Source organism: Meleagris gallopavo, chromosome 12 (assembly GCF_905368555.1).
Source record: "Meleagris gallopavo chromosome 12, MGAL_WU_HG_1.1, whole genome shotgun sequence".
Classification (NCBI taxonomy): Eukaryota; Metazoa; Chordata; class Aves; order Galliformes; family Phasianidae; genus Meleagris; species Meleagris gallopavo.
Genome location: NC_139415.1, coordinates 1,667,629 through 1,681,141, shown reverse-complemented (window position 1 = coordinate 1,681,141; position 13,513 = coordinate 1,667,629). Strand labels below are relative to the sequence as shown.

The 13,513-nt window shown below is 54.0% G+C and overlaps 1 protein-coding gene across 3 annotated transcripts; it reads left to right on the top strand.

The window, feature by feature from the left end:
• The first annotated feature begins 7,223 nt into the window (after window positions 1-7,223).
• On the top strand, window positions 7,224-13,321 carry PRMT2IP (PRMT2 interacting protein). Of its 3 annotated transcripts, none has more exons than XM_010717174.3 (4): window positions 7,224-7,370; window positions 9,057-11,664; window positions 12,504-12,531; window positions 12,750-13,321. In XM_010717174.3, the coding sequence occupies exons 2-3, from the start codon at window positions 9,102-9,104 to the stop codon at window positions 12,527-12,529; spliced, it is 2,589 nt and encodes an 862-aa protein (XP_010715476.1). In that variant the 5' UTR covers window positions 7,224-7,370; window positions 9,057-9,101; the 3' UTR covers window positions 12,530-12,531; window positions 12,750-13,321. The 3 variants fall into 3 exon arrangements, with proteins under 3 accessions (XP_010715476.1, XP_085089793.1, XP_010715477.1); XM_010717175.2 differs by lacking the exon at window positions 7,224-7,370 and adding an exon at window positions 7,377-7,519; XM_085233667.1 differs by lacking the exons at window positions 12,504-12,531; window positions 12,750-13,321 and having other exon boundaries at window positions 9,057-11,672.
• The last annotated feature ends 192 nt before the right edge of the window (window positions 13,322-13,513 follow it).

Below are 13,513 nucleotides of genomic sequence, written 5' to 3'. Positions count from 1 at the left end.
AAAAAACTATGAGGTGGTGGTCTCTCAGACCTATATCTTATATTGAGGTCAGCATCCCTTTGTGCTCATTGGTGAGTTTTGTTGCCTGATTATTTTGAACCTGAGAACCAGACAGGCTGCCTCGGGGGACAAACCCCATTTCAGGTTGCTGCTCCCCATTTGGTGGGAACAAAATCCAGTCCCCTAAAGGAGAGCACACCTGGTGACTTCTGTTAGCTGTTTTGCTCTGCTTTAGGTGCTTCCCCTCTCTACCAGAGGTTTGGCCACAGGGATGATGCTGTTCCTAAGCCCCAGTGGCTCCTTGTAAGATCTCCACCAGCGTTTTGGAGGGTTTGGGCTGGGGGAGCTCCAGCAGGACTGAGGAACAGCAGCAGCTTTCAGGTGTGCAGTTGGTTTCCTTTGCACTGGGTTGCTTTATGGCTTTGGAAAACTGCAGTTCACAAACCGCAGCGCGATAAGGTTGGGGGAAGAAAGCAAACCACGTCAGCACCAAGGAATGCGATGGGAGGGAGCCCAGATCCTGGACAAGCATCAACTGTGCTGTGACTGCGTTGCAACTCAGCCCTGGGCTTGAACACCCCTTTATAAAGGCAGCAGGTTCGGCCACAGCACATAACGCTGTGGGGTTCCCCATCCACCATGGGAAGTCCCTTCTTCTCCCTTCCCTACTAGTGATGCTTGGGGACTTCCCAGTGCAGGGCTCCTTGATTCCCCCTGGTGCCACCAGCCTTTGGTAGGGAGCCTTTGGGGTCAGGTTGCTGCCATGTGAATGGCAGTGATTTTGCAGCTCCTTCTGCTCTCTGCTCACTCAGGGTGTGAATGTGAAGCCCAGCCCCATTGCAGTCAATGAACCTGGGCGCTTGCTACAGCGGAATGTCAATATTGACTCTCATCCATCGTTTGCATGCGTGGGCACTAAAATTAACAAAAGCAGAACAAAGCCCACGCTTGGTTCCGATGCTGGGTTTTGTTATGCCGATTCTTCAAAGCAAAATAAAAGAAAACGGTTCTATTGAAGTTGTGAGGGGGTCCGGGTGGAACCCAGGCACGTAGCAGCTCGGGGCTGTTCCCATCCGTGGTGCGTGCCCTGGGAATGGAAGATGGAGGTGAAGATGTGGTGTGTTTGTCTCAGTGATTCATTGACTCACAGCCTGGGAATGGACTTGGCTGTGATTTGCTTCTTTGGAAGTCAAAGCTCTTAGGAAAGCCAGATGCCATTGAGAAACTCCTCACCCCTTTCTTCCCTCTATTATTACCCACCTTTGTTCTCCTTGGAAAGATATCCTTGCCCTAAGAGTATCCTTGTTTTTCTCACAAAGAAAGCATTGCCACCCTTCTCCCAGGAGCATCCCCATCGCATCCCCCATCGCATCCTCCTCGGGGATGCAGATCCCGGGGCCAGGCAGAGAGCAGCACAGAGCATGGGAACTGGTGGCATCTCTGTGGTTTAGAAACTGGAAATAAAGGCTGAAGTGGTTTGAGGGCTCGGCCTCGAAACGAGGAAGGCGGAGGGGGCATGGGGAGGAACCAAAACCCGCCTGCAAAGGAACTATCAGAGTACAGAGGAGAAGCGAAAGCAGCTGTGATTACTGAAAGCCTGCTGGGACGGATGCAGTGCTATCTCGGGCTCTTTCACTTCCCCGTCTGCTTGGCTCTTCTGGCCTTCGGCCTCTCTTTGTACCCCCAAGATCTCCCAGGGATGGCCAAACCCTCGTCCTTTGAAAGCCTGAAGGGTTTGGCACAAAGCTTGATTACTTCTTGCTGCTTTGCCTCGCTCACCTCGTCCTGGGGCCTCCACTTTGACTAATCCCAGAGAGAAAAAGCAATAACGGGGTGGAAAAAGCAAGCTTGGGGTTCGCAGGGCAGGGAGCTCACAGACAGCGTGGGGTCAGGAGCACTGGAGCGACTCCAGCCCCAATAGGTGTTTAAATAGAAAGGTTGCACTTCTGGAAGATTTATTTCATCTTTTAATTGCTTGTTTGTTGACACGGCTCAAGAGGTCTCTGTGAGTGTTTGCTTTGCTGACTCCATGGCTCCTGAGAAGCAGGACATGCCAGGGCTGTATTTCAGTGGGGATGGAGTCCCCAAGAGCCGTGTTTTGGGGTTCCCTGTTTCCTTGGCACCACCATCCCATGGTGACAGGTATATCCCACTCTATGCTCCTGGTGGCCCAAGGCTTTGAGGCTGTCCCAGGTGGCACAGGGCCATCCCAGCACAGCTGGGGGCTATGGGATCCATATCTGGGCTCAGCATCCCTGCTTGGGGCAGAGAAGGGAAGTGATGCTTCTGGTCCCTGAAGATAAGGAGCTGGGGACTGCAGATAAAGGCGCCCGTCATACCCAGAGTAAGCTGGCGGTGATAGCAGAAATGAAGGGGACAGATGATGGGTGTTCCCAAGGTTTTCCCCCCAAATGTCCCAGCTCTGGAGAGATCTTGGGGCACTCAGGAGGAGCTGGTGGGTGCTGAGGGCTTCTTACTGTTGCTTTTTGGGGTCGCAGATGTGTCAGTGTCTGCTTTGCGCAATCAGCTCCTTTCTCAGTCTTTTCTCCCTGCCAGCAATAGGAGATGGGGTTGGGTTGCTTCACTGAGGACCTTGTGAATCACCCCGTTCTCCCCCCTCCCCTTCCTGCATTAATGACTGCCAACACCACGCCTGAGGCAATCTATTGATGTATCCTCTTTTCATCCCCAGGTGCTGGGCTTATGCTGCTCACCCTATTTTTACAGGGGAGGAAGATGTTGGGCACTGAGCCGAACCAAAGGCCAGCCACCATCTTATGGCCATCCAAGCTCTGGGCCATAGGGCCAAATGGTGACTATGGGGCATCTTATGCCTGACCCAGCCCCAGGGCACTCACTGACCTGCTTGGAGAAGGTGGAGATGTTTGGAGAAGTTTGGGAGCGGGGAGGAGGTTGGACCGGCTGACCAGGAAGCCTTTGAGATGCCCTCAGGTGTGATGGGAGGGCTGAAGGCTATGGGGAATTTTAACCTCTTGCTGCAGGGCACTGGGGAAGAAATCTATCATCAGGAAGCTTCCTGGCGGAGCAGGGCTGAGCTTTGTGTCAAAACAAAACTAATTAAAATCTCGGTTGCTTAATGTGTGTGGAGAGCTCCGGCATTGTGCTTGGATGGGCTGAGCTTCTGCCAAGGGATGAGGTGCATTGGGATGGGGCTGGATTTGGCCAGTGTGGGTGGAAGGCAGTGGTAGGATGGTCTCTGTTGCACATGGGCAATAGAGTCTCATTTGCCATGGTCATCATCGCTTGGAGCTTGGAGGTCCAGGGTGGGCACCTAAGATGGGAATCACCTCCTGGAGAGCTGCTGGGACCATGTGCCAAAGGTGGATATTCTGCTGCAGATGGGAAAAAATGATGGGTTTTATAACAATGAAGTGTCCCAGGCCCTGGGCTGGGATTTACCTACACTGATGAAAGGTCTGGAAAACCCAGGACCTGCTGTGCCGTGCACTGGGCTTCCCAAAGTGGAGCAAACGAAGCCCAGCCCATTAATTACCTGCTCGGGGACAAAGGTCGTGGTTTTGGGCTGCCCCTCCTGCATGGAAGCACCAAAATGCAGGTGAAGCAGCCTTTTGAGACAGCAGGACGTGTCACATCAAAGTTGGGTTTGCTTGAAATTCTCCAAGACAAGAGAACTGCCCAACCCTCTTTCCTCTTTCCAATCTTGGCACCTGCCTCCAAAACCGAATTTCTTGAGGGTTTGCTGTTTTCTTTTTCTTTTTTATGGCTTTTATTCCATCCTCTCCCATAACTGTATTGATTTTTCCACCCGACCCTGATCCTACACCCACATTCGTGGGTGGTTTTGCCAGCATCTGGTCTGTCCCTGTCCCACTTGGCAGCGTGGTATCCAGCAGGAGCCCTGTTTTCCTTCAGGTGGCTTCTGCCTTATCTCTCCAAGGCTTTTCACCTGTTTTCTTATGTCAGAGTTGCTTTTGGAGCTGCATTGCTGCAGTGCCCAGCAGCCTTCCACCCAGGAGATGGGTGCCTATAGGTTGGGGTGTGAATCCCTTCCCCTTTCCTAATAGTGCTCCTCCAGAAGCTGAGATCAAACCAAAAAGGGAAGGAAAAAAAAAACAACAAACAAACAAACAAACAAAAAAAACAGCCCCAAACTCGGGATTTCCAGAGGCTGAATGGAGAAAGCACTGAGCACAGTGGTGGTGATGGGTGGCTTCCAGCTCTATGGGGTGGCCCTGCTCTTTTTCCAGCCGGTTTGTGGTGTCAGGGAGATAGAATAAAGTAAAAAGGAGAACAGAGAGCATAGGTTCCTGAACACTTCCACCATGAGGCTCTCACCTTGAGGGCAGGGATTTATTGCGTGGAGACCAGTGTTCCCAGAGCCCCACGATGTGGCATGACCACAGCTATGGGATCCCACCACCACCTCCTCTCCAGCCATTCTTCCATCACGTTTCCCAGTAGAAGAATGTGGGAGCCAGCAGGTGAGCCCCAAAGCCACCAACGAGGTGACAAAGGGATGGAAGAGAAGAGCTCAGATCCCAAACCATGATGTTGGAGCAGGTCCAGCATCCCAAATACTGAACCTGAATCTAAAACACTGCAATGGGCACTGCCAAGAACTTTGATCATTTATTATTATTTTTCCCTTGCGGGCACTGAAAATTGCTGCGTGGGATGGAGACTTGGAGGTGATTGATGGGTTTCTGGTGCTTGCCAAGTAGAAGTTTTCTTTTTATGGGCATTCAGCATCTGGGCTTGGGGAGCTGGTGCCCTATGAAAGGTGCACCAGTTGGCTTTGTGTGGACAGCAGAGAGTGTACCATGTTTAGGATAAAGAATTTCCTACCTTGGCTTTTTGGGTTGAGGTGCATCTTTCTAGACAAGACAGAGGTGCAGAGCCATGGGACTGGGACATCCCACCCCAGGCTGATCCATTTCTTCGGGGCCAGAAAATGGCCATAAAGCCAAGGCCACAGAGCATCCTCCCATCCTGGGAAGGACATACAGCTGTGGGTGCCACCAGACTCAGCACCCAAGGTGTGCAGTGATGCTGGCTGGAAGTCAGTGGGGTTTTCCAGCAGGGAATGCCAACTCATCTTTCCTCTGCTGGGAATTTTCCATGGAGCTTCATGGCGTGGAAACACCCTGGAACGGAAAAAGCCCAGGAGGAAAGAAAGAAGACAGGAAGTTACTTGGCCAAGAGGGGTTGGCGTGGTCCCAAGACAAGGGATGGTGTTGGGTTCATACACAGCACCTGCAGCGCTGTACTGGGCTGGGATCCCAAACTTGTTCTTTTACCCTACATTTAAGGATAATCTGTTTAATACCCTCCATTTGATCTCCATCTTGAGAGGGACTAAGACAGGAGGGAGAAGGTACTGGCTCCTGTGCAAAAGGGGGTGGAGTAGGATGGAAAAAGACATCAGGGATGGGTAGGAGTCCAGAGAAGATAAATAAGGGATGGTTACTCCCTGCTATGCAAGATCTAGGGCAGGCAGGTCTCGGGTGGCTTCCTATGTTCTCCCTCGTTGGCTTTTCCTTCATGGAGGGATCTTGATTCTGGAACGGGGCTGCCAAAATTCTCCTTGCTTTGGGAAGAAATAGCGTTGGGAAAACGTCACCTAATGTAGTGATGTGTTGTGTCTCTTGGGGAATTACAACTGCTTGGCTGTTGCTGGGGGGATATCTCATTATCTGCGGTTAATTATCTAGAGATAATGACTCCTGCATCTATAATGATGCTTTTCTGGGTCCCGTTTGCTTTCCTGGGGGAGGAAGTGTGAATGCAAAGAGAGAAGCTCAGTGCCATGGGGTGCCTCATCCAGAGGTGTTCCCCACCAGGAGTGCCCCAGACCCACAGACATCAGCCCTCCAGGACCTTCCCATCCCCAGAATAATGGGGCCCTGAGGGGCTTGTTGAGGGCTCTGGGTCCTTAGGGAGGGGGAAGAGCTCCCTGGGGTGCAGCAGTCCTGTTCCTCGCCTTGCATGATGCAACCCCAGCATCCTCCATGGGAAATGTGCAGAGTGTGAATTAAGAACAGCTGCATGGCTCTCCGGCTCCAATTAACCTGATAATTAGAACTTCATCGAGGACATTGCTACCTCCAGGCGTGTCTCCAAGGGGAGAGCTGCTAACAAGGCTATGAGCTCCAGGATGGGGTCACTGCCACCAGCAGGTGGGAGGGGAAGGACAGGGCCATCCTGGAGAGAGAGTTTGAAAATCTGGGCTTTGTTTCAGTTTCAAGCAGGGCAGGAATGGGAGAAAATGTCCCAAAATCTCCAGAAGAAAACAAAACCCTCAAAGCGTGGTCCTCTGCATCACCATCCCAGCACCATTTGGCCATGCACTGCACCACAGGGAGCATCAGAGCATCACCGCCCAGAGACCATTTCCTCCCACCTGTCTTTATAATAATACCAATATATATTTACTAAAAAAGCTATTAAGAAAAAACACGTTGGGGAGAATGAGCTATTTGAGGAGGGACGTTATGTGGAGAGTAGTGTGTTTAGAATAAGTCATTGTAGAAGGAATAGAAGGAATACCCTGGAAATTAGAGGAGCTCTGAGAGCCTCTTGTCACACGTCACACCATTTAAGTGCCTTTGAAGGAGGAAAATGGTACTGGAGAGATTACAGGAAAAGAAAAATAGACTTAGCAGGACGAGAGCTGCTAAGAAATCTGGGAGTAATAATGAAAGATCGGATAAGGTTTAGTTGGATAGATGCTCTCTAATGCCTTTTCCAACCTTGATTCAGTGGTTCTGTGATTCAGCAGGCCGGCAGAGGGTGCCCACCCCTTGCAATGAACTGCTCCCAAGAGGAGTTCTCTTCAGTTCTTGAAACTTTCCCCATTGAACTCGGGGCCAAAAGGAAAATCGGGGTGAGGAAGAGCATTCCTGGCACAACTCCCAGCTTAAAGGGATTATCTGTCTCACCAACAGTCAACCCCCCCTTCTGTCCAGACTGGCAAAACCCACCACCGGTGACTTTTTCACGACCGTAAATCCAAATAAGGAGCTTTGCTCTCCCGTTTCCCGAAAGCTGGCCGAGTTCCATCGCAGCTCCTATGAATGAATGAAACCACGACCCGGATCCCAGAGCCCGACACCCGGCCTCGAGCTTTCTCCCACCTCCATCCACGATGGAGTTCAGGCACTGGAGGTTGCAGAGCCCCGACGCGCTCAGCGCACGTGTGGCGAGGCCGTCCCCTCCTCCCCCCTCCTCCGGCCGCCCCGCTGCCACCACCTCCTCCTCCTCCTCCTCCTCCCACTTCCTCCGCACAATGCGAGCAGCAGAGCGGGGCAGCAGCACCGTGCCGGCCCCCCCCGGCCGCCCCCTCCCCGGCTCGGCCCCGTAAGATGCTCCGGAGGAGGCGGCTCCGCCAGGTGAGTGCGGGACAGAGCTCGGCAGTTCGGCTCCGAACCCCCTCCTCCCTCTCGGTTGCTGCGGGGCAGCTCTTGGTTACGGGATCCGGGCTCGCAGGCTTTTACCCATTTATGGCCAATGTAGAGCATGCGGTTGCTGCACGGGGCTGGTAGGTTTGCGTTTCGTTTTATTTTGTTTTGTTTTGTTTTTCCCTGCTGTAAAAAGCTGCTGCGGTGACCCCAAGTGCAGCGTTTTGCCATCCGTGCGCAACGCCGTTGGGTGCGAGATCTTAAAAAGCTGCAAAGTGAAAGTCCCGATGGGTTCCACCAGCAGGAAGGCTCTGCTTAGGATCCGTAGCCAACCGTCGCGCCCGCACCCGGCGGAGATATCGGGGAGGTGACCTCCTCGGCAGCACCCAAGGGCCCCGTGCCGTGTCACCTCCACCACCCTTGGGGACAGCGGGACGGGACACGTGGGCACGGCGGAGCTGGAGGCTCCCGTGTCCTCTTCGATGTGGGGTGAAACGAAAGTGATGGTGGGGTCACCGTCCCCAGTCGTGGGATTGGATTGGATGATCTCAGCGGTTTTTCCCGACCTGGATGATTCTGTGATGTTTCCCCGATGCTGGGAGGGGGGATTTAAGGATGGGTTTGGAGCTGGGGGGATGAGAGTGTTGGCGTCGCCCTATGTGGAACGGTTGCACAATGGTTCTTTGTAGATGAGTGCATTTCAGGGAAAGGGGAAAAGGAGGCACAGAAATTGGGTGAGTCATGACATCTGAGTGCAGTAGCCATCCCAAACGTTGGCAGTGTGGGGAAAAGGGGAAAGCCCCATCCCTCGTTGCACGTGGAGGTGGCACCTTTGGCTCCGTGTTCTGCTGGATGTGCCTTGGGATGCAGCCTCCCGCTCTGCAGGGCTCCTGTCGCCTTCCTGTATTTCTCCTCCCCGAAGTCCCAAATGTCCCTGCAGAGGGACCTGTAGCAGCACTAGGGGACACGAGGGGGGAAACATGTTCCCTCCCCAACCTCATCCGTGGGTTCAAGCGCCTTGCACTGCAAAGCCACCAAGCTTGGGTCCGCTTATCTACCCTAGCAAGCCTGCCCCGCTATCGGAGCCATTTCCCCTTCTGCGGACAGGGCTTTTATCTTATCTCCACGCTCTCTTCCTCCATTTCCTTCTCTGTTTCTCTGCTGATTCTTGCCACAAAAAGAAAAAAAAAATAATAAGAGGGGGCGTGGAGAAGAGGTGAGATCCCACCACTCTGAGCCTATCCGTGGGCCTGGAGGTTGTTGGGGGGGGTCCCGAGTGGAGCTGGCCCACGCTCGGGGGACGGCAGGGGATGCCTGGGGGTGTTTGGGTGGTGCTCTTGGGTGCATGGAGGGATGCTCAGGGCATCTCGGTGTGATGCCCAGGAGATCCTGGGGGATGCCTGCTGATGCTCCTGGGTGCATGGAGGGATGCATGGAGGGATGCTCAAGGCGTCTCGGTGGGATGCCCAGGAGGTGCTGGAGGTTCTGGGTGATGATGAGGAAGACCGGGCAGTGATGCAATGGTCTGCCAGCTCCACCTGCTGGCACTCAGCGCCTGGTGCTGCAGGTTCCCACCCCAAACCACAAGACGCCAAAAGGGTTCGAATAACTTCAGGAAAGAGAGAGGAGAATGCACCCTGCTGTGTCTGACCCGTTTTCTCCCTTTTCCCCACCCAGGAAGGCCAGCTGACCTCTCCCATCTCACACCTCGGTGGAGTATAAATGGCCTCAAAACGTCACTCAGAGCCTGTGGATGCCATCCTTTTTCACAAGCTACCTCGGCTGGAGGCTGAGCCCGACCCCGGCATCCCCTCCATTCCCTGCAAACCCAACCCTGCGCCCACAGCCGGCCCCGAAACCCACCTCGGCTACAAGGGCTCCTACTTCTCCTGCCCACAGGCAGAGGGACAGCTCCTACACTGCCTGCTCCGTCAGCCCCACAGTCCCACGGGCAGACCGGGTGCTGAGCAGACCAAAAATCACCCCATGTGGGACCCCCTGGTGGCACAGGACAAGTGGCCCAGCCAGCAGGGCCACCCCTTCCCCCTGAAGAAGCCACCAGCCGTCCCCAAGCCCGTGTATGCAGCCCCACTTTGCTTCTCACCGCTGAGCTCCCAGGGAGGTGATACCCTGCAGAGGGGGCCGGGGGCCGTGTCTGCTGTGCCCCCACCCTCCCCCGTCACCCTCTCCCACTATTACACTGCCTTTGAGAAATACCGTGGTCCCCCAGCTGTGCATGACCAGAGGAAGGCACCCGAAATCCCCACCTGCATCCCAGACCCCTGGATGAAGGCACACCGGGAGCATCCCTCTGCTTGCTACCCACAGTCCCCCTACCCGCAGCCTCCGGGCTCCTTCTCCTACAAAGCTTTCGGCTTCATGGTGAATGGGAAGTCTCCCTTATTTCCCAGCACTTACCTTAAGCCCCCAACCCCTCAGAGCCACTATCCCAGCCCCTTGGATTGCTTTGCGTCGAGGCCGGCTGCTCCGGGCACGCTGCCCTCTCTGAAAGCAATGGGACCACCAAGGGATTTTGAGCCTCCACCTCTGCCTCCAGCTGGGTACCTGCATCCAAATCCTGGATTCGCCTTCAGCCCCATGGATGCTGTGTTATTTACGGAGCATCGCAGCGATGGGCGAAAGGCACCGCTGGAAGCCCATGGAGGGAGGATGGTGATGAGGCACAGCAGCGCCTTCCACCCCATCCACACCCCATGGAAGACACCTGATGGGCTGTTGGGGCCATTTCCCAAAGGAGAAGCTGGCTACAGTCTGGATAAGGCTATGACGGCCAACCCCGTCCCCTGCCAGCAGCAGGTGGTCAAAGCTGGGGTCGGGGATGCCACCAAGGAGCACTTCGTCCCTTGTAGGGCCATCTGTCCCCAGGAGAGGCTGAGGGACCAACAGAGTGGTGATGTGTCCCCCCCTTCCCCACCGATGCCAGTGATCAACAAGGTCTTCAGCCTGGCGCCTTACCGGGAGTACCTGGAAGGGACCGGAGGCTCCACCGATGTCCCCAAGGAGCACCCACACGGGGACACAGCCACACCACAAAACACAAGCAGCGGTCAGAAGTCTGCTGGCAGCAAGGTGACATCCAGCTCTCTGCGTGGTGAAGGGGAAAGTTGTCACCACAGGATCCCAGAAGGTCCCAAGACAAAGCCCGTGTCCCCAGAGCCACCAGCAGGGCTTCAGGACAGCGGTGGGGAACCAACCCCTGGTGATGTGGCATTGGACTTGAGCTTGAAGAAGAGCTTGGCGACAAAGGGGAGCACCCACATAGAGGGGATGTTGGACCCAGGGGAGAAAGAGGGGCCACTGGGCCGGGTGGAGGCGGCTGAGGACACCAACGTGCCACTGCAGCTGGTGGAGGCAGGTGGGGACACCAAACCCCAGGTGCCACCCAACCAAGTGGAGGTGGGTGAGGACACCAAAGCTCAGGTGCCAGCGCAACTGGTGGAGGTCAGCTCTAGGGACAGGAGCCACTTCCAGAGCTCAGCTGCCTTCATGTTCAAGAAATACAAGATCCTGAAGTCCTGGGGACCCCCCGGTGCCCCCCAGCCCAGCTCCCCGCCACAGGCGTGGGAGGGGTCCCCCGGCACCTCTGTCCCACAGGAGCCTTGCCACAACACGAAGCCTGTGGACACGTCACCAGCGCTGCCCCAAGCCCCCCTGCCCACCACCCCCTGCCACATCCCAGCCCAGCCATGCGTAGTCAACCAGGGTTTCTCAGCCTTGCACATGTCCCTGTGCAGCATCATCTCGTGCTCGGTGTCCGCGTCCTCCCCGGAGCTGCTGCGGGACTGGCTGAGGAGGACAGAGCCAGGAGACACCCTGGCAGAGACACCCAGATCCCTTCCTAAATCCAAAAATGGCTCCAAACTCCCTGAGCCTCAGAAGCCCCCGAAAGGCAAGGAGATCTGGCTGGCATTCCGGAATGCAGCCGCGCTGCTCAGCAAGCTCCTGGCTCAGCTGGAGGCTTTTACCTTCACCCGCAAGTGTCCCTTTCCCTATGTGCTGCGGGCAGGTGCCATCTTCATCCCCATCCACGTGGTGAAGGAGAAGCTCTTCCCCGAGCTCCCCGGGGCCTCTGTGGACCAGGTGCTGCAGAAGCACAAAGTGGAGCTGCGGCCCACCACGCTCTCTGAAGAGAAGCTTCTGAGGGAGCTGGAGCTCAAGGGCTGCACCTCACGCATGCTGAAGCTCCTGGCTCTCAAACAGCTCCCTGAGATCTACCCAGACCTGCTGAACCTCCTGTGGCACCACTCCATTCAGCAGCAGCTCGGTAGGTAGCAGGGTGATCCCCCATCCCTTCCCCGTGGGGCTTGGAGAAGGATATCCCACTAAAACCCAAGGGTTCCCTACTAAAACCCAAGGCTGCCCTATTGCAACCCAAGAGTTCCCCTTTAAAACCCAAGGATTCCCCATTAAAACCCAAGATTTCTCTACTAAAACACAAGGATTTCCCATTAAAACCCAAGGTTTCTTCAGCAAAACCCAAGTATTTCTCGTTAAAACCCAAGGGTTCCCCACTAAAACCCAAGGATGCCCTACTGCAACCCGAGAGTTCCCCTATTAAAACCCAAGGATTCCCCACTTAAAACCACAAACACTGTCACTAAAACCTAAAGATGCCTCACTAAAACCTAAGGATGCCCCCACCAAAAATCAAGGGACGCCTCCACTCAAAACTTCAAGGATCCTTACTAAACCCCCAAAGATGCCCCTACTGAAACCCAAGGATCCACCACCAAAAACCAAAGATGTCCCCAGCAAAACCTCAAGGATTCCACACCAAAATCCCAAGGATGGCCCTACTAAAGCCAAGGATGCTCCAGTAAAATCATCCGGCATGGGGACTCAGTTGTGACAAAGTTCCCTTCCCCATTGCTCCCCATTAACTTCCCAAGTGCTTGACTGCCACGTTTCCCCAAACTGGGCTCCACATGGCACAGACCCTACAAAACACAGCCCCAAAACCTCTCCTGAGAAACCCCAAAGCTTCTCCCAAGAAAACCCAGCTCCTTCCTCCAGGCAAGCTCTCAGGAATGGGACAGTCCCACCCTGCCTTTGTGTCCCAATTGCTGCAACTGGAGGCATCACCGACAACTTTGTGTCTTACAGGGTCGAGGTCGGAGGCTGGACAGTAGAGGTGAGTTCTTTTTTTGTGCATTTATTGACACTTTTACATCTTTATACCCATATTATGCTTAATGTGGAGATTTGTGCCTGGGAGAATTTGGGTATGGGGAGGTGACAACACTAACAACCCCAGTTCTATGCAACCTGCTGCCCTCCCATTATGGGCTTTTGTCCTTTGGTTTCATTTTATCTCCTTAGTGCTAATTAATACTTGTCTTTTTTATTCAGGAATTTGACTTCGTCCATTGACTGCGCTGGACCACGGCACAGGGAGCGATGGTGGTGGGGCGAGAGCTTCAGTCCTGGCTGGGAAGGGGCTGCAAAGAAGAACTGAAGGACATTAACAACAAAAACACCCCCAAATGCTGCTGGCACCCAGAGAACGTGCCCAGGACAGACAGACTGCCTTCCCCCCACCCCACGGTGTAGAACCCTACAGCTCAGGTGTTGTTAGCAGACGAGGAACAAGTTCAGATGAGGGTTATGTTATTAATATTTTTTCACTACAGTAGTATTTATTTTAAACTAAGAATATGGAGAAAAAGGAGAAAAAAAAAAACAAAAAACCCACCCCCATGATTTTTCATAGCCAAATAGGGTCTCTCTCAGCATGGGGAGGCTGCTGCTGTAAAGGAGTTTAGAAAGCAGTGTTTGTTGATAAGTCTGTAATGTGGTTTTGTATACCAATAGACCTATGCATAAAGTCCCAGGGAAGGAAGTTATGTTGCCTTATTTAATGTTTTGTAAGACTGTGAGTCTCCAGAAGCACCTCATCTCATTAAAGGACTCATTTTCCAGCACCACGTTTCAGTCTCAGGTCATTGATTACAACAGACCCTTCCTAGGAATAGAACCACTTGGGCAGCCCCAAGAATATCCTTGATTTGATAGGGGCTGGGCCCAAAGGTTTTCATTGGTTGCTCACCTGGGGTGTTGATGGACTAATGGGGGTCAGCTGGCCAAGGGCAACTGGAAATGGGATAAAAGCAGAG